Source organism: Diceros bicornis, chromosome 1 (assembly GCF_020826845.1).
Source record: "Diceros bicornis minor isolate mBicDic1 chromosome 1, mDicBic1.mat.cur, whole genome shotgun sequence".
Taxonomy (NCBI): Eukaryota; Metazoa; Chordata; class Mammalia; order Perissodactyla; family Rhinocerotidae; genus Diceros; species Diceros bicornis.
In genome coordinates this window covers 83,185,330-83,213,006 of record NC_080740.1, presented here as the reverse complement: position 1 = coordinate 83,213,006, position 27,677 = coordinate 83,185,330, and the positions used below count along the sequence as shown (strand labels likewise).

General features: G+C 43.4%; 1 protein-coding gene across 1 annotated transcript in view; it reads left to right on the top strand.

Moving 5' to 3' along the window:
- Window positions 1-27,677, top strand: part of SLIT3 (slit guidance ligand 3) — a 598,986-nt gene that overhangs the window by 401,803 nt on the left and 169,506 nt on the right. The window contains exon 6 of the mRNA XM_058545649.1: window positions 26,940-27,011. Within this exon, the coding sequence (XP_058401632.1) occupies window positions 26,940-27,011 (72 nt within the window). The remainder of the gene's footprint in view (window positions 1-26,939; window positions 27,012-27,677) is intronic.

Below are 27,677 nucleotides of genomic sequence, written 5' to 3'. Positions count from 1 at the left end.
AGTGGAAATAATATTACCCTCGTCATGGTGTTGTTATGAAGATTAATAATACAGTCATGCACTGCACAACAACGTTTCAGTCAACAACGGACCACATATACGATGGTGGTCCCGTAAGATTAGTACCATATAGCTTAGGGTGGGTAGTAGGCTATACCATCTAGGTTTGTCTAAGCACGCTCTATGATGTTTGCCTAACGACAAAATCTCCTAACGACACATTTCTCAGAACGTATCCCCGTTGTTAAGCGACTCATAATTGTAACTATTATTATTGCTGCTTTTATTCTATCTCTGAGAATTAATTTGGCTCAGGTTGTCACATCTGGGGGACTAAATCTTCCCTTCCTCACAAATACATACTCCAAGAAAAAGGTTATATTTACAGTGTTCTGCTGTGAGGTAACCCTAACTCTTAAAAATATTTAACTTCATTATACCTTCTCTTCTTTCTTCCAGTGGAGTTGTCCTGTTCTGGTTTAGGGCTTATAATAGGCTGGGTACACAAAAGGTCGGAGAAAAAGAGGGTGTACCTTCCCTACCCCGTTCCCTCCCCACTGTCCTCATCGAGACACAGAAATTACCAAAAGATCCCAGGAGTCCTGGATTCGGACACAGCTCTGCTAGCTAGTACCTGCTGCTCACTTGTTGTAGTCAGAATAATGGCCCCCAAAGATGTCCACATCCTAATCCCCGGAACACGTGAATATGTGGCCTACATGACAAAAGGGACTTTGCAGATGTGATTAAAGACCCTTGGGATGGACAGATTATCCTGGATTATTTGAGTGGACCCAATGTAATCAGAAGGGTCTTTATAAGAAAGAAGACACATGCTAGAAGCAGAGGGAGAAAAGACCATGTGACATGAGGGATGAGGACAGCACCTACCTTGGAAAAGGCACGGAAACAGATTCTCCCCTAGGGCCCCCAAAAGGAACACAGCCTTGCTGATGCCTTGACTCTAGCCCAGTGACATTGATCTAGGACTTGTGACCTCCAGAACTCTAAGATGATATACTCCTGTTGTTGTAAGCCACTACATTTGTGGTGCTTTGTGACAGCAGCAGCAGGAAACCGATCCTAACACTGCCCCGCAGCTGCCATTTAACCTCTAGGTCCCAGTTTCCTCATCTGTTAAAATAAGTCATCGACGTGTTGTGATCAGTGGATTTCAGTGTGTGTTCTGAGCAGCTCTAGTGCTCCGAGAGCCCACAGATAAAAAGGTACCTTTCAATGATGATCAAGTTTTAAGTTGTCTCTTTTAGACAGTAGGGGTCAACATGAGATTTTGTGTAACAAAGAATCCTATTTAAAAGTAAACAAGGCTTGAAAAATCACTGGACTAGATAGATAACCTTTCAGATCGGTTCAGATTGTAAATGTGATGATTCTTTGAGACCATCTTCCATCAGGGAGGAGCTAGGCTTTGTCGCTGAGGCAAAACTCAGCGGCAGAATCAAGCAGCCAGGGCCTGGTGGGGAACAGCAGAAAACAGGGTCAAAATAACACCAGATCTCAGCACCTGGAAGCTGGATGCCGAAGCTGAGGGGCTGGGCTGGGCTCACCTTCGGAGGAAAGGAAAAGGGAAAGTTGAATGTTGACTGGGAGATATTTTCTGGCATGGGGCTGAGGGTTTCTGAAATCTTTTGGACATCCTTGGGACGGGTTAGAGATTTCTGCTGCAGGTCTGAGTTCAAACAGCTTTCCTGCACAATCTCCCTTTCTGCTTGTGGCACCAGATAAACTGCTTTGCATCTCAGGGAAATGGCTGGTTCAGAAAAGAGTGTTCTTAAGGACTCGGGGGGAAGACTTGGTCAGCCACAGCTTTCAAAAAGTATTTGCTGGGTGAATAAAGACGTCGTTTGTGCAGGGTGCAAGACAGTGGTTTGCAGAGCCTGAGATCTTGGCCAGAATGGTGGGGGTCTTTTATTGGAGGTGGTGTTTCAGAGCGCCTTCCTGTGTCAGAACTGACAAATCCATATGCACAGCGCCCACTGAGCCAAAGCACTTCAGTGTCTGCTAGAGTGTTCAGCTCTGTAAATGGACAGTGTGTTACAATGTGTCCATTTAGAATGACAGCTATTTATTTGCCATTGTTAACATTCTCCTTTACAGCTCTCTCTAAAGCCAGTCCCCAGGCACAAGTGTGCAAACCTAAATTACTTCTAAATGCCGAGGATTGGTTCTCAGGTACTGTGTCTGCCAGGAAAACCACCTAGCCAGACAAATAAGTACCCAGTGAATAAGGTTTGGTTCACACGGTGCATGGTCCAGCAGCAGTTCTGAAATTTTATAGCTAATTAGCATTTTATTATGGAAGTTTGCCTTCTTTTTCTGCTCTTAGAGGCAACACCATTTCTTGGGCTCAGGAATGGGATATTTGTTCAAAGATCCCTCTAAAGCCCATAATTTAACATGAAACACTCTTATCTACCCCCCTACACACATACAGAATAAACAGAGGCTGTCTCAAGAAAGGAGTAGTAGCCTCAAACAGAGACACTCATTCTTCGTAAGAGGGAGTAAGCTCTTATAGAGCCCTGACTGTGTACCAGACACAGTTCTCATTAATTTCTACCTATTATCTCATCTAATCCTCATAACAGCCTTATCATTGCTATCACCAGTTTACAGATGATAAAACTGAGGCACAGAGAAGTGATTTACCCAGGGTCACATGTTAATAAGTGGCGGAACTGGGATTTGAACCCAGAGAGTTTAAATCTTGACCCTGTAACCACTATGCAATGCTGCGTAAACTTAGAAAAGCATTTAATGAAAATCAAAAGCTATGGACTAGTTTCCACCTCCAGACAGATTTTATTTCCTCTTTATAGAGTTTCAAAAATTGGTAACTTTTGCTTGAAAAATCTGGGCTTCCAGCTTCTCTAGAAAAGTCCGATGTGTTAACACTGGACGCTTTGTCCTACATGACAACAACAGACTGACGCTGAGTTGCAGCTTCCCTCTTAGAGCGTGTGCTCTCCTGTCCCCAGCAGCCAGGCTTCACTAGTCCTACAAGCTTCTAGAGAACCCCACTACTGTGTAGAGCCATCTTAAAGGAAGACTTACCAAGCCACCTCTTACCCTGGAAAGACCTGCAGTCTCCAGGACAATACAGTAGTTGGAGTATCTTCTTTGTGCTTTGCTGGTTGTGATGTCGGGCACGTTGCTTCTCCTCCCTGAGCCTTCATTTCCTTTTCGGTAAAATGAATAGATTAACCCTTAACTAAGCCATAAATTTTCATGTACAAGTTACATGAGATGACAAATGGAAGGGACTTAAGATAGAACTTGGCACAAAGTAGAAGCTCAATAAATATTAATATTCTGCACCGTATCCTCACATCCTTCCACCTTCACTGATGCAAAGAGAGATGATCTCCCAGTTGAGCTATTGGCATACGGGGTTAGAAGGGAGGGAGGGTTTGGTTTGGTGGTCTTGGGGATTCTCTCTAAGACATGTGTTGAAGATAAACCCTTCAGTAAAGGAGTCTAAACTGGTATACCATGAGTTGACAAATGACGATTAGACTCAGCCTGAGGGCTGTGTGAGGAGTGACAGGAAGAGGTGGGAGCTATGGCTAACTGGAGTAGGTGTACTCCAGCTGAACGTCCTGCTAGTCGGTTCCAGCAGATGCCTATAAGCCCAGCTTTGGCAATTTTTTTTCATTTTCTTGAAAGAAGCAAGAAATTTAGATTTCTATGTGAAATCACCTGATTTTGAGATGGTGGCATCTAACGCAAAATCTTTTTAAACACCAAGTGTCCACACCATGCAGGCTAAATCACACCGTCTGTGGGTCAGATTCAGTCCAGGGCATCTGACTTAGATGGTGCCTCCCACTCCTTGGGGAGAGCTTGCTTTAGGAGCAGAAATAAATGGAAGGTTCTGGTAGTTTGTCCCGAAGCCATGTGTCAATAATCTGATCCTTGCTAATGTGTTGGCAGGTTGTAGTGCTGAAATTCCTTAAACCAATTAAAATCCACATGTCTCCAAAGGCCCTGAAAGAGTGACTCTAATGGTGGCAATCAAGATGGCTGGAGAGGGACAAATTTGGGAACAGATACTCCTGAAACCTAATCACGTGGATCATTGCTAATTGCGCTAAGCAGAGTGCCAATCCTGGACTGGAACTTCCCTTTCGACCACATTCCATAGTGTTTGGAGGCCAAATACTCTCCCAGGAGTTGGGTTGGCTGCGTTAGGTATAGCCCTGGCCCATTCCTGAAGTAGATGACTTTGCCATGCTTCTTTCAAAGTCACACCCCAGCGGTCATCTTCACTGAAGCATCCCAGAGCCTCCAAACCCCAAGAGACGGTCACATTCTGTAGCTTGACTCACAGTTGTTTATTTAGGTAGACTGTTTACTCAATACATGCAGATCTGTCTCTGTGCCTCCACTGTCACCTGGACCCTGTCATTGATTGCCTGCTCTCTGAGAGGCAGCCAGAGGCAGAGCTCACAAATCCTATAGTCCTCTTCCTTCCTCTATCCCTGGCCCACCCTGGAATTTCTCTTCATTTGTTTTTTAAAGTAATAATTGTAAAGTAATAATTTCATTGTTTCATTATAGCCCTGTGCAATGTTTCTAAAATGTGGTTTGAAGACCACCTGCTTCCAAATCTCCTGGACCATATTAAGATTCAGATTCCTGAGCTCTGTTAATAACTGAATGAATCATAGTTTCCAGTCCAGGCCCAGAAATCTGCATTTTTTAATCCATTGCTTAACCGATGCTGTAATGCCTGAGAGCCACTGGCATGCTGAATTAGGACTTGGCATTGAAGTGAGAGGAATCTGGGTTTGAGTCTCAGCCCTCCCCACTGATCTTGAGCAAGTTGATAACTTCTTCAAGCTTAATTTTTTTCATGGAAACTAAAGTTGTAAAGTAGCACCGACAAATAGTGAGCACTTCAAATGTTAATCATTGTTATCTCATTTAGTTGTTATAACAACCCAGTGGGGTTGGTGGGATTATCCCTCTTTTAAAGATGAAGAAACTTAGACTCCGCGAGGTTAGGTAATTTGCCAGATCACACAGCAGAGCCGAAATTTGAACCTACATTAATCTGACTCCAACTGTTAAGTATTTCTTAAAACAATAGTGGGAAATCAATCCAGAATTAAAATGAGAGTTAAGAGCCCTGGAGGATAAAAAGGCGGAAGCCAGGCATGCTAGACAAGTGTCTGTTGTCTGTGTTGGACTTTCCCTGTGTGCCTTTGGGGAGGAGAGAGGCGGTAGTTGTGGCTCATATGGACTCCTTTTGTGTCCAGTGTGCTAGCCTTTGTTGCTCTTAATTTGTCAACCCCTTGGAATGTTGTCAGTGGAGGAGGTCCCCAGTCCTGACAATGGATTGAAGAACATGGGAGGGCCTCCTCCAGAGCAAAGCTGGAGAACAAAGGCTCCCTTTCAGTTGCTTGGAGGCTTTTGTTTCCCCGAACAGTGGAGGGTGGAAGACCTTGGGTGTTCTTTGGAGCCTTTCTGGGTTTCTCCCTGTGAGTCTGGCCCAGCCCTCAGTTTCTGCTCACTTCGCCTCACCCGTGCAGCGTGACCCCGGCTGTGCCTGAGAGGGTTGCCATCTGCCTGACGCTAGTTTCATCCACATATCTTGTAGGAGAAGGAAAAAGCCACCTGAAAAAAAAAGATGCCGAAACTCACAGAGCTCCCGCAAACTTGGTTTCTGTACCAGGATGATTTTTCACCTACAGCTGGGATGAGTGGGAAAGTGAAGCCAACTGCTCTTTCTGTCAGGAATGAGAAGACAGTTTGAGATAAGGAATTAAACTATTAAAGAATCTAGCCAATATATCATTAAGATTTTTTAAAAATCCTTTTACCAAACCATATGTTTCCATTTAATTAAAAAATAAAATAAGGAGCCAGCCCAGTGGCGCAGCGGTTGGGTTTGCGTGCTCCACTTTGGTGGCCTGGGGTTCGCCTGTTCAGATCCTGGGCGTGGACCTACGAACCACTCATCAAGCCATGCTGAGGTGGCCTCCCACCTAGAGCAACTAGAAGGGTGTGCAACTATGACATACAACTATCTCCTGGGGCTTTGGGGAGAAAAAAAAGGAAAAAAGGAGGAAGATTGACAACAGATGTCAGCTCAGGGCCAATCTCCCTCAAAAAAAAAAAAAAAAAACTGATGTGGAGCAACAGTTAAAAAAAAAACAAAGATACATTTAAAAGTGTGGATATGGTTTTATATGTGTACATATTTGCAGGAGAAATAAAGTCTAAAGGACATAAACCAAGATGCTAATAATGGTTAACTGTAAGCGGTAGGAATGTAGATGATTTTGTTTTATTTATTTATTTGTTTTTGAATTCTTACACACTCCTATCAGGAGTGTATACTTCCTTTTTTTTTTTTTGTCTGAGGAAGATTTGCCCTGAGCTAAGATCTGTGCCAGTCTCCCTCTACTTTGTATGTGGGTCACTGCCACAGCATGGCTGATGAGTGGTGTGGGTCCACACCCAAAACCCAAACCCACAAACCTGGGCCACCGAAGTGGAATATGCCAAACTTACCCACTACGCCACGGGGCCAGGCCTGATTTTATTTTTTTAATCAATTTTATTGAGGTATAATCTAGATACAATAAAATGCACCCATTTTAACTATACAGTTCAATGTATTTTGACACGTGTATAGTCAGGTGACCACTACCCAAAATGTGCTTTGTACCTCTATACAGTCAATCCCCTCTCCCATGCCTTGATGCTGGCAACCACCAATCTGCTCTCTGTTGCTATAGTTTTGCTTGTAGAACTAGTTTGTATAAATGGAATCATACAGTATGTTGTCTTGTGTATCTAGTTTCTTTCACTCAGCATAATATTTTGAAATTCATCTAATTTTGTATTGTCTATCAGTAATTTGTTCTTTTTTATTGCTGAATAGTACTCCACTGTGTGGATATATTACAATATGTTTATCTGTTCCTCCATTGATAGGCATTTGAGTTGTTTCCAAGTTTTGGTTATTATGAATAAAGCTGCTATGAACATTCACTTATATGAGTCTTTGTGTGGACATATTTTTCATTTCTCTTGAGTAAATACCTAAGAGTGATTTTATTTATTTTTTTTACTTTATCTGATTTCCAATATTTCTATAATGACCATACATTACCTAACAATAATGACAACAAAAACCAGAGTAGGGAAAACCTGTCCTATACCCCATTGTTTTAGAATGTTGACATCAGTTGGGAGAGAAAGCATTAATCAATATATTTTGGCCATGGCTGTCTTGATTCCACGGCAGTGCATCTACCTTCTCCCCATGAAATTTAAATGTGATTAGAGAGATTTCTTTCCTTGAGTGCTTGGTAAGAATTCGTAGCACACTGAATTGGCAAAGGTGTGGGGCAGTATTTTACACTGACGGTGGGGGTGTCACTGGGTATAATGCTCTTAACAGGCAATCTGGCAACAGCTATCAAACTTGAAAATGCACATACTCCCCAATCCATCCATTTAAGCTTTATGAATTTATTTAAAGATAAACTCATACAAGTCCCCAAAAGATGCATAGGTAAGCATCTTTTGTAGAGAAAATGTCTTGGGAGCCACCTAAAAGCCCATCAATAGGACGCTAGGTAAATGAACCATGTTACGTCATTCACTGGACGATGATAGCATAGTTAAGAGCAGTGAGAGTGGTCTTTATACGGGTCTCCCCCACTATCCAAAAGTAGAGCGTTCCTATGAAACCTTTCGTATCTCCCCCGCTATCCAAAAGTAGAGCGTTCCTGTGAAACCTTTCGTATCTCCCCCGCTATCCAAAAGTAGAGCGTTCCTATGAAACCTTTCGTAAGTCGAAATGGCGTAAAGAACCGATTACCTTACAACACATCTTGCTAACAGATGCACAAAATAAATCGAGATAAAGCATAGATGCTCACAGACACTGTTCAAAGCTATGGTGACTTGATGCTGAGTATAGATCCCCGAGGGAGAAGCTTGGCAGCACCCCTCTCGCTGCTGAGGGTACGCCCTGCCTCTGTAACAGCGCACTGCAAAACAAACTGTGAACGTTATTTTTGCTTTTTGCCTTTTTTTTGTGAAAGTGAAAATCCTCTTCATATTTCTTTCGGTCAGTGAAAACAGGTAGTCTCGTAAAAGCGAAGTGGCGTAAAGGGAACTTTCGAAAAGCGGGGGATACTGTATATGACACAGAACAGCATGCAGAGCTGACAAATGAGAAAACAAGGTGCCAGGTAGTCGGTGCAGTTTTTAACCGTTTGTGCTTTTAACACAGTGTGTTCTTATTTGCTCTCAGATGCTTTCGTATATATGAAATATTGGTGGACAAATTTATAGAAAACTCTAATAGGAGTTGCTGCTGGGGAAGCAAAGTGCAGAACTGGAGGGACAGGGCAGAAGTGGTGTTGCTTTCCACCAGAGACTCGTTGATACTCTCTGAACTTTCCTTCATCGTATGCATATATTTGCATATTAAAAAAAAATTGTGAGTTAAAGAAATCCATCTGATCTCAGCCCAAAGGATTGGAGTGCACCCGTTTCACTTCACTCCCTGGTATGAGATACCAGAGTGTGCTTTTCCCAGCAAGAACTCACAAGACTCGAGGCAGCCGTGCCCCATGCCACCTGCCCTGTCATAGTTGAGCCTCCGTAACTGGAAACTGTGATCATTACCATTCGCATAAGTACAACCACATTGACCCCTGGTCCTGGCTGCCGGTTTTGAATGAGGGGAATTATTTGTATTCCACGGGCATCTTTGATTGTGGCCTTGACCAGCCCTGAGATATCTTTCAACAACGAATCACCAGCAGCCAACCCTATGACCTTTGGAAAATGAATTTGCCTGCCGTTGGGCCAGCCCCTAAAATGTCAATTAGATCACTAGCTGAATATCGCTTTTGTCTACTTAAGCATATTCAGCTCACAAACCCACAAATGTTTGCTTGCTTCTTCCTAAAAAAAGACTCCACACTCAGGTTCAAAATGTGCTCCTGGCTCTGTGTAGTCACTGAAAGAAGCCAGCTCATCGATTCATTAGGAAGATACACATATTGAGTCATTATTCAGTTGTCAGGCAAATCAAAATTGTGGTGTTGTGAACAGGCTGCATTTAATTTGGGTTTGGGAACACTTCCGGTCTCCTAGTATGGACATCTCGTGTGTGGCATGTTTGTCCTTCTTCACTCCCAGCACACCAGACAATGAAGAAGATAAAACCCAGCTTTCTCTTAGATGATCTTTCACAGTTGCAAACAAGAGAAATGAATGGGGAGAAGGGCGTGGCTGAGCGACAGTGATTCAACCTAGAACGATAGAGTAAGGACGACTCGCCAGGCAGGAAAACCTCAATTGACTGTAATCAGTTTCTGGAGTTTTCTTCGCTCAAACTTTAAGACATTTCACAGGGGTTGAAACAAAAGGGGTTTTCCAAGTTTCGTTAAGCAGAATGCCCCTCCCCCCATTCCCTTTAATCTACCTTTTACTGCTCATGCCTTATTTTAAATATCCTAAAGGATTCCTTTGACCTGATATCAGCCTTAGGCATGTTTTCCAGCGACAGGGAAAATACATAGACCACAAAGCCAAGATTCTCAACTTTAACCCAACATTAGAAATGGCCCTGTTTTGTTCCCTCTCCAAAGAGAAGGCTGGTCTCTCCTCGTTACATCTCCCATAGTAGTACCATTAAGTGGTGCTCTCACTGCCGCTAACCAGCTGCTAATGTTAAAAAGGGCTCATCTTCGCCCTGTACACAAAAATCCCAAGGCCTCCAAGCTAGGGGTTCCTGCTTTGAATTTTGAGAGGCTTTGTTATTGTGTGTCTCAGATTTTGAACGGTTTGACTCAAACCTTCCTGGGTCCTCTTTACAGGTCCCTGGCCATTTTAAAGCGAGGCTGGCCCTCAACTTCCTTTTGGGTCCATTGTGATATTGCTTCACAGTGTTTGCACCTTTCCAGCAATTAAGATGGCCCGAGTGCGGTTTGGGGAACCTGCTGTCACCAGTGTAATTGAGTTATAGATGTGCAAATTTTCTCTGCTGGATGTTTGTTGCAGAAGACTGCCTTCTCAGTAGACTATCAATCCAAGACCCTTTTCTGGAATCAGCTCCTTAATGCAATTAGATTTCCTAAAATGAATTCCTTTCTTTGCCCATTTTACTACCGAGACAAGTATGAGCTGTGCTTTTATAATAAGTGGTTTGGCTAGCATGCAATTCTTCTATTGCAGCCAGCCTCTCTGCCTGTTGAATTGAGGGCTCAGAATTCAGGCCGCTCTACTTAGAGTCGTTTACCAAGATAGAAAGGACTTGAAGAAGATATAGTCCACACCTCTCCTTTTAAAAATGTGGCAGTTAAACTTGTTCAGGATCATTCAGACAGTGGACAGGAGTTATGACCAAAATCTGGGTCCCATTGACCTGTGCCCAGGTCTTAATTTATACAGGTGACTGAGTGATGACACAGGGAGGTGACTGAGTGATGACACAGGGAGATCAGTGCCATTGAAAGAAAAGTTTATCGTCACCCAGAGTTCTCCTAGAAATTGGAAGCATGCCATCCACGCAGGGCCATATGGGAAAGCACCAGAGTCAGGAGGCAGAAGCAGGAGAGAGGAGAAGGCCTAGGCCACAGCCTTTATTGGGCTTCTCTTGGGAAAGTCAAGGCAGGTCATGGTAGACAGCTTGGGATTGGCTAGTTTGAGTAATTCTAGTGGGCCTTGGGGCATAAGGGCTGTCCCTAGTGGTCTGTTACCTGGCCCTGGGGTGATTTAGGGCAGAGGAAATATTGACCCGTGTGAGAGTTAGATAAAGGAGGTGGTTGGGGGTGTGGACTCAGGATTGGTTGGTTTCTCCATGAAAGACAGGCTTACCAACAAATTGTTTACTATCTTTAGGAACTAACTAGCTCTGGGAGGGGCAGTCTCTCTCCAGTCACCAAGGCCCCCCAAGATGTCAAACCATCATAAAACATGGAAAATAAAACATGGTTAATGTACCCCTAGATCCCTGGGACTCCTCAAGTCCTACTCATTAGCCCCCCCATCTCCTCACCACATGTGAAGCCCAAAATGGATTGAAAGAATCAATCATCCCTGACTTCTAGTGGCATTTCAGATTTGAGGATACAATCTAATCATCATTTACTGTCTTATTTTTTTCATTGGTGTATCATATGTCACTCTTCCCTCCCCAAATAGCAAGACTTGAGGGGTTAGTGGTCAAGTCCTGACTACTCTGCCAAATGCTGTCTTAGGATTTTAAGTCACTCTTCCTCTCTCTGATCCTCACTTTCCTCTTCTGTTAAAAATGATGGACTTGGACCTGATGATCTCTAAGACGGCTTCCAGCACTGACATTCTATGACTCTACGGTTATGATCACCCTGAGGGCTGCAATTTCCTTCAGCAGGGCTGAAGTCCATTGTAGGTGACATTGTTAATGACCTAAGGGCAAACAGTGATCCCTGAAGTTAGGTGAGTGGATGTTTCCCAAGACTTCTCAGGGTTACAGTTTGCAAGCAGGGCTCAGAAAATAAGTCCAAGGAAGATAGCTTGTTAGAACTGGAAGACTTGGCTGTCCCATCCTTTTCCTCCTCCACCTCATCCTACTCCCACTGCCAAACGAAACAAAAAGGTCATCTTCTCCTGCATACACACACACACACACTCACACACACACACACACACACACACACCCCTAGATTCTTTTCTGAAATATGTGGGATGCATAAAACAGCAAATGGCATCAGATCTCAAGTTGGGCAAATACAGAGACAGCATTTTCAATCTCATTGAAAAGTATTTGTCAGAAATATGCCATTCATTCAGAGTCTCTAAGTGCTCTGTCAAGCTTTAACTTGATTAAAATTGAAAACCACATTGCTTGAAAACCAAATGTGAAATCGAAATCTCTTTACTCAGTGCTCTTACATTCTGAAGCCTGGGCTTGTGGATTATCCTCAGTTAATTTATGCCATCTTTGTGCCATACATTAATTTTGAATATATTTGTTGAAAATTTCCTGTAGCTTGCATTTATGGTTGTCAAAGGGGCTTTTATCTTGAAAAAAATGGTGCTGGTTTTAATTACAATTCTAAATAGCTTCATAACCATCGTGAACCCTGGATTTACATCATCTTTATGACAGCCACGCAATTCCCGCTTTATTGATTTTGTCATTTGCTTCATTACAGTTAATGCAAACCTTTTGTACAGACACAATTCTGGTCTCGCGCTCTTCTTGAGGGGTTCATATAGAGCATCACAACTGAAATGGACCCCGTCCTTCCACCCCCTGCTTCCACCGCAATGCTGACCAAAGGAAAAATCTGAACAGGAAATAGTTCCAAAGTGGCTATCCATCACAGACAAAGGAAATGTTAGCTCTGACTAGTCAACCCTTTCCTCTGATGGGATGGGTTCCGAATTTTCGGTCTTGAAGTCCTATGAGATGGCGTTACTCATTGTGGCCAGACCTTTGGGTTCGCCCCACCCTGAGCCTCATCCGCCCTGTTTAGAGAGGACTCTTGGCAGCAACCACCACATTTCACATGCGAATCCTGAGTCCCCTGCACCAAGTCTGGCCAGGTGGGTACAAAAGTATATTGGGATGTGGATGTGTTGCCCTCTGCTGAGGTTAGTCCCAGGATATAATTGCCCAAGAAAGGATGTAAGGAACCTAGGATGGACAATGGAAACATTGGGTGGTGTATTTGAAAAGGAATGCTTTAAGGAAAAAAAAAATAGAACTAGAGTGAGGAAGAATAAGAAGACCCAAGCTCATCCATTTGTAACCCTCAGGCACAGGCTTCAGAAGGTTATCAACACCTGAGGGAGCTGAGAAAGCTGTTGGGCCCCCGATAAGTGAGGGAGGCTGCTTGGGGGAACTTTGTGGACAAAGCCCAGGACACTACGTAGGTGGAGTTTGGATGGTTGAGAAAACAGCACTTTTGGCCTGGAATTGAGCATTTTTCCCCCTCAGGTCCAACTTGAAAGGGCCTTGCTTTTCCTAAACCGAGGATTATGAGAGAACTAGCTGTTAACTGGGATGTAAAAATAGGGTGAACTTGCCAGAAAGAGCAGTGTGTGTCCAAAGATCACTTCTAGAGGAGGTGAGGGGTCACATTTCTAATGTACTTTAGTGTTGAATCTTGGAAAGTCCTAGAAGGCTTTCTCTGCCCTCGCACCTCACAGGAACTTCTCAGTGAATCACTCAACATAACGGTATCACCCAGGATGGCTTTCTCCTCTTCCGCCTTCAGAGACTGTGTCCCCCGCTTCTATACTCTCATTTTGCCAGTCCCCTGTTTGATGGGGGAGTCTAGTCTCAGCTTTCTGAGGCCGCTGTAAAAATGATTGAATGCTTTTCAAAAGTCATCTCTGTGACTAATGGGAGGGAGAAACAGGCTGGTTTCTGAGACATGCTGTTTCTGACTGAGAAGAGGAGACATTTCAAGGAGACAAGGTAGAAGGAGCCACAGCAGCCTGACCCCTTACTTCTAACTCCATAAACATTGAGAAGCTTGAGAGAGCTGGACTTGGCTTACCTAAGAAACGCTACATGAATCTCTACCCATGGGCTCTGCTGAGGGCCTCTGAGCTTGGTGGGTTTCCATGGGCCAGTTTGGCAGAAGTTAATACGACATTTCATTCATACTTGTATTTTTGTACAACCTACTGTTCAGACCTCCACTGCGTTGGAGAGTCCCTGTCTTGACTGTTCCAGACAGGAGGAAACTCATATTTGCATTCTCAACATACTGCATTAAAAATAAAATCTGACTCCTCGGATAGTGCTTGCAATAACAAAATCAGAAAATCCTCATGTGAGGACTCAGGGGCTGGATTAAAACTCTGCAGCCCTGAATATCTGTTCTGAAGGGGCATATAGAAATCATCTACTCCATGCCTTTGTTTTCTTCTAGGGAAATTTTAGACCAGAGAAGTTAGGCCAAAGGTCAAGATCCAGCAAGGTCAAAGATGCTTGTCATCTGATTCGCGAGCAAACTGTTTTTATTTTTTCCACTAAACCACACCATTTTAGATAAAACTCTACTGCTGGCAAATGAGAAAAAGAGAATCACTCTTCTTTTTTCCCCCCAGTGCAGTGCTTCTTATCCTCAGTTCTGAAGTGTGAGCCATGTCCTTACTTCCCTTTTCTGGAATCAGGGGAGGAATTAGAAGCTGCCTTCAGGCTTGAAATGACCAGCTGAAGAGCAGTAGCCGCAACAGAAAGCCAGAGACAGTCGCTCCGGACGTGGCAGCTTGTCGGTAGAACTGGCCCTCACCTTGTACCGGGGTGGGAACCATCTCAGTGGGGCCCCTCTGGCTTCCAGCCCTTTCTCTCCTTTGTCCTTCCGGCCTCTTCCGTCTGGTCCCACTTTTTTGGATTTATTCAGCTCAGTGAGACCAATGTGACTGCTCCAAAGAGTCCTGGGAGAATTTGGAGACAAGCAGTAGGGAAAATGACTCACCATTTTCACCCAGCCCTCACCCCCATCCTTCTCCAGGAGCCTTGCCTGGGGGGCTCTCGTAGCCCACCCAGACCAGAGGCCCAGGTGGGAAGAATCTCTGGTCAGAGATACTGCTCTCACTGCCCCCAGAGTAACAGCCAGGCCTGGTTTCTAACCTTCTCAGAGAGGGAAGCCAAAGAACCAATCTGAGGAAAGGCAAAAAGAAAATGAGGAACTCACTTGTGAAATGCAAATACAATCTCCTGAGGTCTCTGTGCTGGGTACCGATGGAGAGGAGGGCAGTGGTGTGGAAAATACAAAATAGTGGCTAATCTCACGACACTTTACATTTGACTTGGGAGTTGAGCAGGTGATGTTTTTCCCCCTTCCATCGACTTTACCATCTTCATTCTCTTTGCTTAAACCAATTTTATTTTTTCCTGAGCCTAGAGTGACAGGTAGTGTCCCCAAAGCAAGCTAAGAGAAAGAGTTTTAAAATTTGCAATAAATAATCCCCAAAAGTAGGTGGATTAAATCCCCCCGTGTTTCTCTCTCTCATTCTCATGGCTCTTCAAATACCAAGATATTTCTCTTCACATCCTGGGTTTACTGCCTGGTAGTGCCTGGTATAAGATGGGGCCCTGGGCTTCCCTGCCTTTCTCTGTGATGTTGTCACAGGGAAATTACCTCACGATGTGATGCTCTCATAAAGCTCCTCCTTGTCACAGGAAGAGCGATCTCTTTTATTTTGTTTTTTAGGTAAAGTTTACATAACATAGAATTAACCATTTTAAAGTGTTCAATTCAGTGGCATTTAGTACAACCACAATGTTGTGCAGCCGTCATTTTTATCTAGTTCCAAAACATTTTCTTCACCCCAAAAGGAAACCCCATGCCCATTAAGCAGTTACTCCCCATTCCCCCCTTGTCCCCAATCCCTGGCAACTGCTAATCAGTTTTCTGTTTTTATAGATTACCTGTTCTGGATATTTCACATAAATGGAATCTTATAATATGGATCCTTTCGTGACTGGCTTCTTTCACTTAGTATAATGTTTTCAAAGTTCATTCATGTTGTAGCATGTATCAGTATTCCATTCCTTTTTTATGACTGAATAATATTCCATTGTATGTATGTACCATAGTTTGCCTATCCATTCATCCATTGATGGACATTTGGGTTGTTTCCGCCTTTTGGCCATTGTGAAGAGCATTTGTGTACAAGTTTTTGTCTGAACACCTGTTCAGTTCTTTGGGATATATCCCTAGGAGTGGAATTGCTGGGTCATCAGGTAATTCTATGTTTGACTTTTTGAGCAAACACCAACTGTTTTCCAGAGTGGCTGCACCGTTTTACATTCCCACCAGTGATGTGGGAGGGTCCCAATTTCTCCACATCCTTCCCGACACTTGCTTTCCATCTTTTTGATTATAGCCATCCTAGTCGGTTTAAAGTGGTATCTCATTGTGACCCCCTGGGTTTTGTACCAAGCACCTTCTACGCGCCAGGCACTGGGGCAGGTGCACTTGTGAGCTAGACAGATCCTGCCCCTGTTCTCCTGTCACTGATGAGTCCAGGCATTCATTATTCATTAAAAGTAATAGTAAAGAAAACGAAGCTGGCCTTTTCCTAGAGTATTTCCGTGCTGTGCTTTAGCTGGATTAAATGTAGTTATCAGCACTGCCCATGTTGCTGAGTTTTGATGCCCCTCTTTTCAGCAGTTAATTACAGAGACCTTGATATCCCCTTACAGTGAGCTTACAAGACACATTTTAATTGGCTTCTGCTGCCGCAGAGATACCTTTGAGTGACGCCTCGCTAATGGCCACTGACCCTGCACATCCTAGGACACGACCTGGTTAGTGCTGCCCAGTTGTTTCAGGACCCGCGGCTTGTATACCTTTGGAAGACAAGCCTGTGTCACCACTGGGGAAGGCTGTGCCCGGGGAAAGACTAATCTAAATCTGTGCAATTTGCAACTTGCCTGGAGCAAAGAGAGCCATTTCCCTGGATGTGCCTCCCCCCTGCTCAAGAAAGCACTAAGCTGTCCTGGCCTGGTCAGGAGGCCACTCGTCAGGTCCCAGTATGTGACCTGGAGTTGTAGCATCTCCTTAGGGGGCAGGTACCTGCCCATTATCCCAGCAACTGGAGCTAAAATCAGTCTGCTTCCCCAAATGATCCCCAAATCAATTGGACTGGGACTCCTAGGGAATCTAATTGAGAGACACAGAGGGGACAGTGAGGAGACACTGTAGAGTATACAGCCCTTACCTACCATTTTCTGGGTAACAAGCTTGAAGGTCAGTGAAAGCAGCTGGGTCCCAGTGACGTATGCCGAGACCAAATCCTGACTTTTTTCACCGGCCTGCTCCCAACCTAGGGTAACCGTGTTATAACCAGACAGTCATAGTACAGGTTCCCTATCTTTGCACTTTGAAAATGAGAGAGGGGTGGGATAACATGGTGGGTAAGCCCCAAGGCTCCCAAATCAGGAAGGCAGATTTGAACCTGACTCTCCAATGGATTAGCTGAATTCCCTTGAAGATGCTAGATAACCTCTCTGAACCTTGGTTCCTTCGTGTGTTTACAACTAGTCCTACTGCTGAGAAGTAAATGCTTTAATGGAGGGATGACCAAAGGGTCAGGAGGGTTTGGAGAGAACAGTTCATTTTGTTGAGTTTGTCCAGGAAAGTTTCATAGAGGACGTGGCCTCTGAGGGGGGCCTTGATGGATGGGAAGGGATTCCCCAAACGGAGGAGGGGGAAAGGACCAGCATAATCGAGGCACAGAAATGTGTGAGTACTTGGTACACATTGTATAGAAAGTTGTAGAGCAAAGCCATGCTGAGGAGTCTGGGCTGTTTACAGAAAAACAGCATCACCCGTAGTCGTTATGATCATGGACAGACTTGGGTTCAAGGCTGAGCTTAGAGATGGAATTCTCAACGCCTCATTTTTCTTTTCTGTAACATAGGGATGGATCGTGATGTAGTGAGCCCCAACGGAGATAAGACATCTAAGATGCTCAGCTCCATGCTCGATGCCTAATGAATGGTGAATAGATACTATGTGCAGTTATTATTGTGGTTGTGTTGTTGTTGTTACAATGTATAGCATAGGCCACAGGGAGTCATTGAAGGCTTGTATACAGATTAAAAAATGTTAAGATTAAGAAATTATAGACTACAGATGATGGTGTGGCGTTTGACTATTTTAAGTACTCAATATATTACTTGACTGGTTATTAATTGAAAATGGCCATCAAGAAATGAGGTTAGGGCTGGCCCCATGGCTTAGCGGTTAAGTGCGCGTGCTCTGCTACTGGCGGCCCGGGTTCAGATCCCGGGCGCGCACCGACGCACCACTTCTCCAACCATGCCGAGGCCACGTCCCACATACGGCAACTAGAAGGATGTGCAACTATGACATACAACTATCTACTGGGGCTTTGGGGAAAAAAAAAAAAAAGGAGGAGGATTGGCGATAGATGTTAGCTCAGAGCCAGTCTTCCTCAGCAAAAAGAGGAGGATTCGCATGGATGTTAGCTCAGGGCTGATCTTCCTCACAAAAAAGAAAAAAAAAAAAAGAAATGAGGTTAAATTTTGCAATTACTCTCTTTAATGGTTCTTGCCTATGGGAATTGTAAATATGAGCTCATATTGACATCATTCTCCCAGTAAGAGAAAAATTTATTTTTTTTTGGTATAGGTTTTTTAAGCCTTCTTATATTTTAATCTTATGTCAGCTGGAAAAGTACAAAAAGCATGTGGGTCTGAACTGCTGCCCTCAGTCCAGAAAGAATATATTGAATATCTCAAGTAATAGATTCTTTGGTCTGGGATGGAAGAAGAAGGGATAAAGGGATAGACTCAAATCACAGAAGGATCTGAGTAAGATGAACAGGAACTTTTTCTTAAGAATCTCATAAGAAATTGACCTCAGGTCACATAACTTCAGAGCTGAAAGAGACTTTAGAGATTATGTAAGACGAATTCCTATATTTAATATTATTGATTTCAAAGCAAAGAAAATTAAGCTGTGCCACAAATACATTTTGAGTGCATGCATTCCATTACTTTCATACTTAAAACTTCCTTTTGGGCTAAATGTTATTCTCTCCATTTTACGGATGAAAAAACTGAGACTTGGGGGCGTGGATGGTGTCTTAGTCTGTTTGGGCTGCTATAACAAAATATAATAAAATAAAATGGGTGGCTTAAAGACAGCAGAAATTTGTTTCTCAGAGTTCTGGAGGCTGGGAAGTCCAAGATCAAGGAGGCAGCAGATTCTGTGTCAGCTGAGGGCCTGCTTCCTAAACAGCTTCCTAAACCTTCTCGCTGTAACATCATATGGTGGAAGGGGCAAGGGAGCTTTTTAGGTAGTCTTTTATAAAGGTACTAATCCCATTCACAAGGGCTTTACCCTCAAGACCTAATCACCTCCCAAAGGCCCCATCTCCTAATACAATCACTTTGGGGGATAGGTTTCAACATACGAATTTGGGGGGAGACACAAACATACAGTCTATGGCATTATGCTCCTGGCCCCTCAAAATTCATGTCTTTCTCACATGCAAAATACATTCATTCCATCCCAATAGACCCAAACTCCTTATGGCATCGACTTAAAAGTCTCAAGTCCAGCATCTCATCTGAGTATCATCTAAATCAGATATGGGTGAGACTCAAGGTATGATTCATTCCGAGGCATATTACTCTGCAGCTGTGAACCTGTGAAACACACATATTATGTGCTTCCAAAATACAACGGTGGGACAGGCATAGGAGAGACACTCCCATTCCAAAAGGGAGAAATAGGAAAGAAAGGAGTGACAGGTCGTGAGCAAGGCCAAAACCTCAAGACTCGAGAATAATCTCGGACTCAATGCTCTTTCCTCCAGGACCGCTGAGGGGAGGTCCCACTGTCTGGGCACACTGGGGCAGAGGTGCATCACTTCATTCACAGCGGTAGGCATATTTACAGGAAACCTTGGCTTCCATTTTATAAAAAATGAGTACAAATGTTGAGAGCCTCCAAAAGGTTAGTTAGCATGGGCTGGAAATGTGAGTAAATTCAAGGGAAAGTCTTAAATTTCTACATGAGAGATCCATGTAATTCTTTCAAATGGAAATAAAGATCTTTCGAGGCCTTAAGAGGCCATCCCTGCCCTCCACTGATACAGCCTCGATGCTCTGTCAAGGAGAGATCCAGGACTTCAAGTGCTGCTTATGACCCTGCATTTGAATGAAAACCAGCCTTCCTCCTGGGTGCTAATGCCCTTTGGGTCAAGGAGGAAAAACTCCGCTCTGGTTGCTGCTTGTCGGTCATATTCATGCAGCTGGAATAGTTTATCCCCTGAGTCCAACAAAAAAATTTCTGAAACCCCCAAGGGGGTGAAAAAATAAAAAACTCGCTACAGTTTTTGCTGGTCGATTTTTTTAAAAGGAGTGAAAAACAGAGATGTGGGAAATAACTTTTCAGGCCTGGTAACAAAGGCACATTTCATCTTTCCAGTGTCTCACTCCCTCTCGTCTTTGCCAGGGAGGAACCCCAGATGGTTATCGCTCAAGAGTGTAACTAGGGAAACCACCAACCTGCCCCAATCGCTATGGAGACAGCCTTTCATTTGTTCAGCCTCTGAGTATTCATGACACGGATACGTCTTACAAAGAGATTTTGATTCCCAGTGAGGAAGGTTGAGAATGCACATTAAACATTTCAGCTCCTCTCAGGGCTCCCACCAGCCTAGTTGTAGGTGTGTTTGTAAAGGGACAGCCCATTTTGTAGTAGACGCAGTGAGGAGCCTTTTAGAGCTGACGTAACTGAAAGCCGAGTTTGTGAATCAACAGACATTGTAAGGTTTAGGGACACTGGAGAAGGAACGATGTGCTGAGAATAAATCTATTTCCAGCGGAGTCAGCCCCAGGGGTGAACAACCCGCACAGTTTGCGTGAGACTGATGAGCTTCCCAGGACGGGTCGCAGTGGTTTCAGCCCTAAAACAGGGAGAGTTGCAGGCAACCCTCGGCAAGGTGGACATCCTAGGGATGAAGCCCTTTGATCTCAGTATCGGGTAGACGCAAGAAAGGGTGGATTTGAAGCACGCCTCAGAACATGACCGCACGTTTTGCAAACAATGCCCAAGCTTCTTTGGTCCCTTGATAGGAAAGTTGCTGGGAAACAAATAAAACTCTCTGATCTGGACTATGGGGTGTTTTAGTTTGATTTGCTTTTTGTTTGTTTTTTGTTGTTTTATTTATCTAGAAATGCCAGAAATTTGTTTCAAATGGAAACTTGTCCAAATTAAATGAGAGCTCAGCTTCTTCCCAACAACTATCCTTCGTGCTAAATTGCTTTGCAGGGATTCTCCCCCTGCATTTTTCAGCACAAATTCATTTGCCAAATCCCCAACAAACCGGAAACTATGTAAACACAAAGTGGAGTTATTGATATTTCCCAGCGATGTGTAAAACACCCCTTTATTCTCCAAGGTCTGGCGTGCCTCTCTGGTGCTAATCCATCATCTGTGTTTGCATGATTGCAGAGCTCGCTTTCAGGAGCATCTACTGGAGTGGATGCGGTTCTTCTCCTGCAGAGAAGTTGCATATGTTGAACAGCAATGTGATATATACTAAATAAAAGGTGTTACGCTAGCCGTGTGGCAAAGTATGCGTAACGATGCTTGTTAAAGTGGATTCCTGCTTCAATTTTTAACTAAGTTCTAGGCAGGATGTTCTGATCAGAGGGCTTAAATAACCTAGGGTTCTGTCCTTTACAAAGTAGGCTTGGTTGGTTGAAGTCTTTGGACAATCACTTAATTACCTAAATATCTCTGTAAATATGACCAGATATGAGCATATTAAATTTCAGAAGTCAACAATCACTTACTTTACCTATTTTATAATATACATTTGCATGTACATGCATATAATTGGGAGATATTACATGTAATTATTATGTAGGAAAAATAGGCATGAAGTTGTCAGTTCTATAGACAGGAATCTTTGTGGATACATAAATAATTCATGGATCAGTAAACATATCTATATGCGTGTATTCTTGGGTCTGGTGGACAAAATGTGCAAAATAATAGATTCACCTCTTTTTGCTGATTTGAGATGTCGTTTTAATGTGGAATTACAGTAGCTCCTTAATGATGAGAAGTAGTGACAATTCATTAGCACACTGTGGCTTAGATCAAGTGTTTGATTTGCCTACAAAGTGTGACCAGTCCTCAATTATAGGAAGCATACACATTTCTTTTGAACATAAGTTTTTTTCCTTTTGCCAGTTAAAATAACCTTGAGCTTTATTTTTTTTTTCTTTTGAAGACCCCAGCCAGCAGCAGACAAATGCTTCTATAATTTGTTCTTCAATAATGAATTTTTTAGAATGTTAAACTGTCGTAAAAAAACAACCTTCAGAAGCGGTACTTGTTTTCTGCTTAAAGGACAATTGAATAATGGAGAGAAAAGAAATAGCATGTCAAGGCTACATCAGGTTTTGTCTTCTGGCTTGGTTTAAGAAATCAGGGCTTCCCCAGGCTTTTTTTTTTGTAAATAGTTGCAACATTCTATTTCTCCTTAGGGTAGAAAAAGAAGTGCGCTTCGAATATGTATATGTATGAACATATATATTTCATCAAAAACAAATTCAAATTAGTTTCATTTTTAGAATTCTCTTATACCTTTTAAAATAATTGAAATGTAAAAACCACAGGTAGTAACCTTCTTCCAGATATTTTCAATGGATGTCTTACACTTCATTCTGTATCCCGGGTACCTAATACAGTGTGAACATCTAATAAGACTCAATTGCTCTTATGGGTTAATTAATTGTTGGATTCTGAGACCATAGATTTGCTTTGAATTTCTTGTAAGGCTTCCCCTGTGAATTTCATGAGGAAGTCCTTCCTCTTATTTTACACATTTTGTGTGCATAGTTTTGCTCAGAAATTAGCAAACTATTTGACTCCAAAGGGTGCTGAACCTTAGCTGCTTCTCCATTTGGCATGAGGTTGACTGCAGCCGCTCTAGCTACAGTCCTAGAACGAGGTACTACAGCTGGATTTGGGGCCCGGAGCAACAGCGCCCTGAGGCTAAGTTGAACCATCCATGGGTGGAGATGCCTGGGACCCCCCAGAACATCTGGCAAGAAGTGAATATCTGGATGGATGTGCCCTGGTATGTAGACATTGCGTCTAGATAACTAGTTGGGAATTCTACTTTTCTTCCAGATATCCAAAGCCTGTTTCTGGAGATTTCTATTTTCAAAGTATTCCTCATGGGGACTCAAATGCATCATAGAAATCATGAAATTTTCTTTCTTCTACTCTTGTTGTGGTGGTAGTGGTAGTTGGGAGATAGGTAGATTGCTTTTAATATTGTGATCAGTTTTTTTAAACCCTTTTTTAAGGATTTAGATATACTTCTTTAAATTTCTGAACCACAAAAATATTTCTATCCTGCTTCAATTTTGAAATTTGAAGTTGTGATTGAAAGAGATGAATGGTGATAATATTACACTTACGAATGGGAATTCTTACGAAAGTGCTGTCTCCCTGTCTGCTGTTTGTGGAGATTAAGTCCTCACTCACGCTGGCTTTCCTTTCTGGCTTGTTTATATTCTCAGAGAATAAAAATACAGTAGCCAGAAAGCTCCTCTTGGGGAGTCTGCATTTAGTTCTTGTCTGAGGATTCCTTTCTAGATGGACTCTGGTATCATTTTAGCACTCACATTGTTTGCCGAAATCCAAGCTGCCCAGGGAAATTAGAGCAGTTAATTTAATATCATGAATGTTTTGGGGCTTCCTGGCTTATTCACAGGCAGGAGAGTGCAAATCAAATTGGTATTCTGTATGAAGCAGAGGACAAGAAAATTTGCCTCCAAAAAATATCAAACTCTCCCTGCATCCACTGCCTTCCTGCTCCTCCTCTTCACCCTGGGCCCGTGGAAATCTTACTTTATTCCACGAGTCCTCCCCAGATGCTCCCCAGGAGAGGTCTGTGTGGCAGACACCCTGGCACTGTGCTAGGCACTGGGGTAGGTTATTTTGTGTGGTAAGAAGAAAGGATTCAGTAGCAGTGTAAAATACGCTTCTTATTGCCGAGGCAAAACAGAAAGAGCTGTCAGGCATCCTAAAACTGCCGGGTTCTTTGTGCTCGCATTTCCAAAGTTCCCTGTGCCACGCTCCTGAGGAACCGTGTTTTGTATGGGGTGGGCTATGGGCTTTTTTGATTTGTTTCTGAGAGGATCTTTGAACGAGTCCTTTGAAAGACATGATATGTACCTTTGACCTGAAAGCTTAGGACACATGTCGGCTGCCTCCATCAACCCCCAGAAGCAAACCGCTAAGTCAAAAGCTTTGGCCTTAGCTCCGCAATGTTCTCTGTGTTTAGTAGTGCTCCCCTCCCAACACTCCTCAAGAAATGCAGGGCTTACCTTTATCTCGCCTCCCTCTCTTGTGCTTCAGGACTAACTTTTGTGCGTCTGAGCTGTAATTTTGAAAGAAAAAGAAACCTTGTCTGAACAAGTGTGTATTTACTTTGTTTTAGGGACCTAGCTTATTTGCGTGAAATATCAGAATTGATTGCAGAAATTAATGAGCTTTTTACAGATTTTCTGATGCTCAGTGCCATGAAAATATAATAGCTGGGAAGTGAAGTACCTGTTAGGTTTTCATTTGCCTGATGGGCCCCTCGTGGGCCTTGCACTCCTGTAGCCTCACATAACGCACCGTGCATCTAACGCACCGTGCATCTTGGGTGTGGCTCTTTGACTACCAAGGATGGGATACTGTTTATCTGTGGTTAAAATGAAAGGAGACAATCTTGGTTACAATAAATGTTTTCTAGAAAAGCTCACTTCAACATAAATTTTTTAAATTTTGATACATTTCATATGTTCTAAAATAGTCTATAAAATACACCTGCCGAGATGCTTATGTTAAAGCTGTTTTCTCCGTTACTAATAAACAACTAGGTGTCACCTTGTTGTTTATTAGTAACGGAGAAAACAGCTTTAACCCACTGAGACTATTTAAACATCACGTAATTGACAATGTATTAGACATCTCTGCTTCTAGCCTTAAAATGATTAGGGCCGTCCGTAAGATGCTGTCCCCACCACTTCAGTATCCTGGGTTGCAGGACACTGATGGGACATTGAGTAGTGGGGTTTTTTTTAATGTTTTGCACATCTCCTTTCTCCTACCATTTTTTATCTGTTTCCACCGCTTCACTTTTTCTCTTCTGTGAGACTCTCTTCTCCCCTGCAGATTGCATCCTTGCCATGTAAAATTGTGTACATGTAGAGTATCCTGTTTGATTTCTGGTGTTCTCATAAAGAAAAGGAATAGAAAAAGCTTCACAAATCCAGGAAATAGATAATATTCTAATAGCAAGGACCTCTCTGAAATGTCTGCACAAAAGCAGATGCTCCACAGACTGCCAACTCTACCCACTACCCCAGACTTCCCAATTTGATGATTTAGTTACTTTTCTACTTAGGCGGATGGTGCCGTTTTTGCCGAATTCAGCAAGTTCATCGAACAATTTCTGGGAGCCGAAAGCCAGCTCCACTATGTTTCTGCTTGGTAAGGTTTGGTGGCCTTGGCGTAGGGCGATGGTTGTTGATTCATCGGCCCTTAAACCGATGATAAATCTAGAAGCTAGGCTGCAGTACTAGGCTGCCTTAATAGAACCTTTGCAGGGAATCAGTGGCCCCAACACTTAGGGAAAATCTATGAAAAGGAGGCTCAGCAAACTCACATTAAGAAAGACTCTGGAAGAATTCAGGGTAGCGAGAACTCTGCAATTCTGAGCGAGTGGCCATCGGGAAGAACTTTGAACACTAGATATAGAACCGTCAACCTAAAGAGTGCTTCTGTTTTTTGAGATACCCATTTCCTCTTTATTTTTAAATTCAAAATGTCTGGTGTCTTGTATGGTGAGCGTCTATTGAGATGATTCAGTTCCCCATAATACTGTGGCAGAGCCCATCTGCTGTGATGCTCTACATCACTCTAATTGTACATATTTCATTCATGTGCATTTACACTATCCCGTGTCTGTATATTTTTTCAATGATAATAATATTTTAATTTTAATTCCACCTTCCTTCAGCAGAATATAAAACGCTCCACGAGGGTCACCAAATGTAGCTTTGACACATCTTTTGCAGAGAGTTGTCTCGGGATACATTATCGCAAGTTACAAACGAAAAGTCCGGCAGCAGGAAATCCCTCCACCTGAGAGGGGCTGATTTTTTCTGAGACAAAAGAAAGAAAAAAGAGTCTACAGGTATAAGGGCTATACGTCTTTTGGCCAGCCCCCTCAAAGACCTTGGTGTGTTCTGCACGCAAAATACTATAGACCATGTGGTGCTGATAACCATTTTCTGTATAACATTTTTTTTTTTTAGAAATCAAATGAGTTATATATAATATATGATATTTAAGTTGGGGTGTGGTCATGGTAAATATCCTTACACATCAGATATATTTTGATTTAGAGATAACGGTATCTATTTGTTATCCCTCAACTAAAATACCTCAGTCCCCAACTAGAAAGTGTATTAGTCAAGGCATCTTTTTAAAAGACATTATTTTCATGCTCATAAGACGGAAAGGGAAATAAAAAAGGAGTCCTGAAATAGATGCATTTAATTCTCCCCAATTTAAATTTAAGTGGTACATCTTTAAGGCAATAACAATATCCCTTTTCTTCCTCCATCAGGAACGTTTCCATCAATGGATTTCTTTAATGTTGATGATGGTTGGTGCAGTTTGAGGGAATCTGTATTTAGTCAGAAAATGCTTCAATAGAATGACCTACCAGATGGGCCCCGTAACAAAGCACAGAGGCATCAACCACCACAGACATTTGGTGCTTAGAATAATAAAAAGACTATAAAATTAGATTAGTTGAGTCTAATTTGGAATTGGTATATTCCCCATGCACCCTCGCCGCTCTTGGGCAGATAAAGCCTTGAGATTTAGCACTGTGTCAGAGCAGGAGACTGCAACTTCCAGTAAAAGGGAGACGAGGGAGAGGGAGAGAGGAAAAAAGCATTCTGGGAGGTCGCGGAGGGCAGAGCAGTGACCTCCAATGATTTACAGGCCTTTAGCTTAATGAAATTGTTTCAGTGACATGACGGTAAGAGCTCGTAATGGATTGGATGCCCTAATGTAATGAAATTACTCCCTTCTGCCTAAAAAAAAAAAAAAAAAAATGCGCAATTAATATTTACTGAGACCTGACAGCCTTTGGTGCGCTCGTCTGTGTAGTTCTCTCAGACAGTCAGAGAGGAGAGACGGAGCAGCGTGGCAGACAGGCTGGCTCTGCGCGAGCTCCAGGCGGGGAGGAGCAGAGCCTGCAAGGGGTGGAGGGACAGGCGCTCGGGTGGCTGGGGATGCCCAGCCCGGGCCGCCCGGCTCCTCGGCGCTGCCCCCACTCAGCCTTCATGCTCTCCCCTTGCTTTTCCACAGGCAACTGGACAACAACCACATTAGCTGCATTGAAGATGGAGCCTTCCGAGCGCTGCGCGATTTGGAGATCCTGTGAGTTGATTTTGCGATCGCTGCCTTGTGTGCGTGTGTGTCCGTGTGAGGAGGAGAGAGGGGGAGCATGTGTGCAGCGGGGTCCGTGTGGATGCATTTCTGTGTCTTCTGCTGCAGTGCTATTAAAATTGGGAACCGGGAGATCTCTCCGGCTCACCTTGACCAAAGTGTTTGCAGGCAGCAAAGTGTGATTTCTCACCTCCCACAAACTGGGGTTCCTGCTAATTAAGTCTCAATTGAGTCCTTTCTCCCCTCATGCTCCCGCAGTATTTGTTGCTGGATGAGACAGATGGGCTGGAGTAGCCCCCCAGCGCCTGGCAGAGCATTCAGGGAGAGTCTGTTTGAGTGTGGGCATGCCAGGAGACAGGTTACAGGTCTGGAAAATGAGAAGGGGGAGCACAGGGGGTCAGTTGGAATCACCCAGAATCAGACGGGGACCTTGGCACTGAACTGGGGGGAATGCGAAACAGCCTGGTCAAGTCCAGTCATTGCTGTTGCTCCTGGGATCTCATCTCAGATTTAAATCCAAACTTTAGGCAGTAACCTTAAAGTGACGGGGGGCGAAAAGATGAGTGGACCCCTCCCCAGAATCCCACTCTGTACACCTTGTCTAGAAAAAAATGTGTAGCTGCCTTTCTGTGTTCTGGATTTTCAAATAGGTCTAGC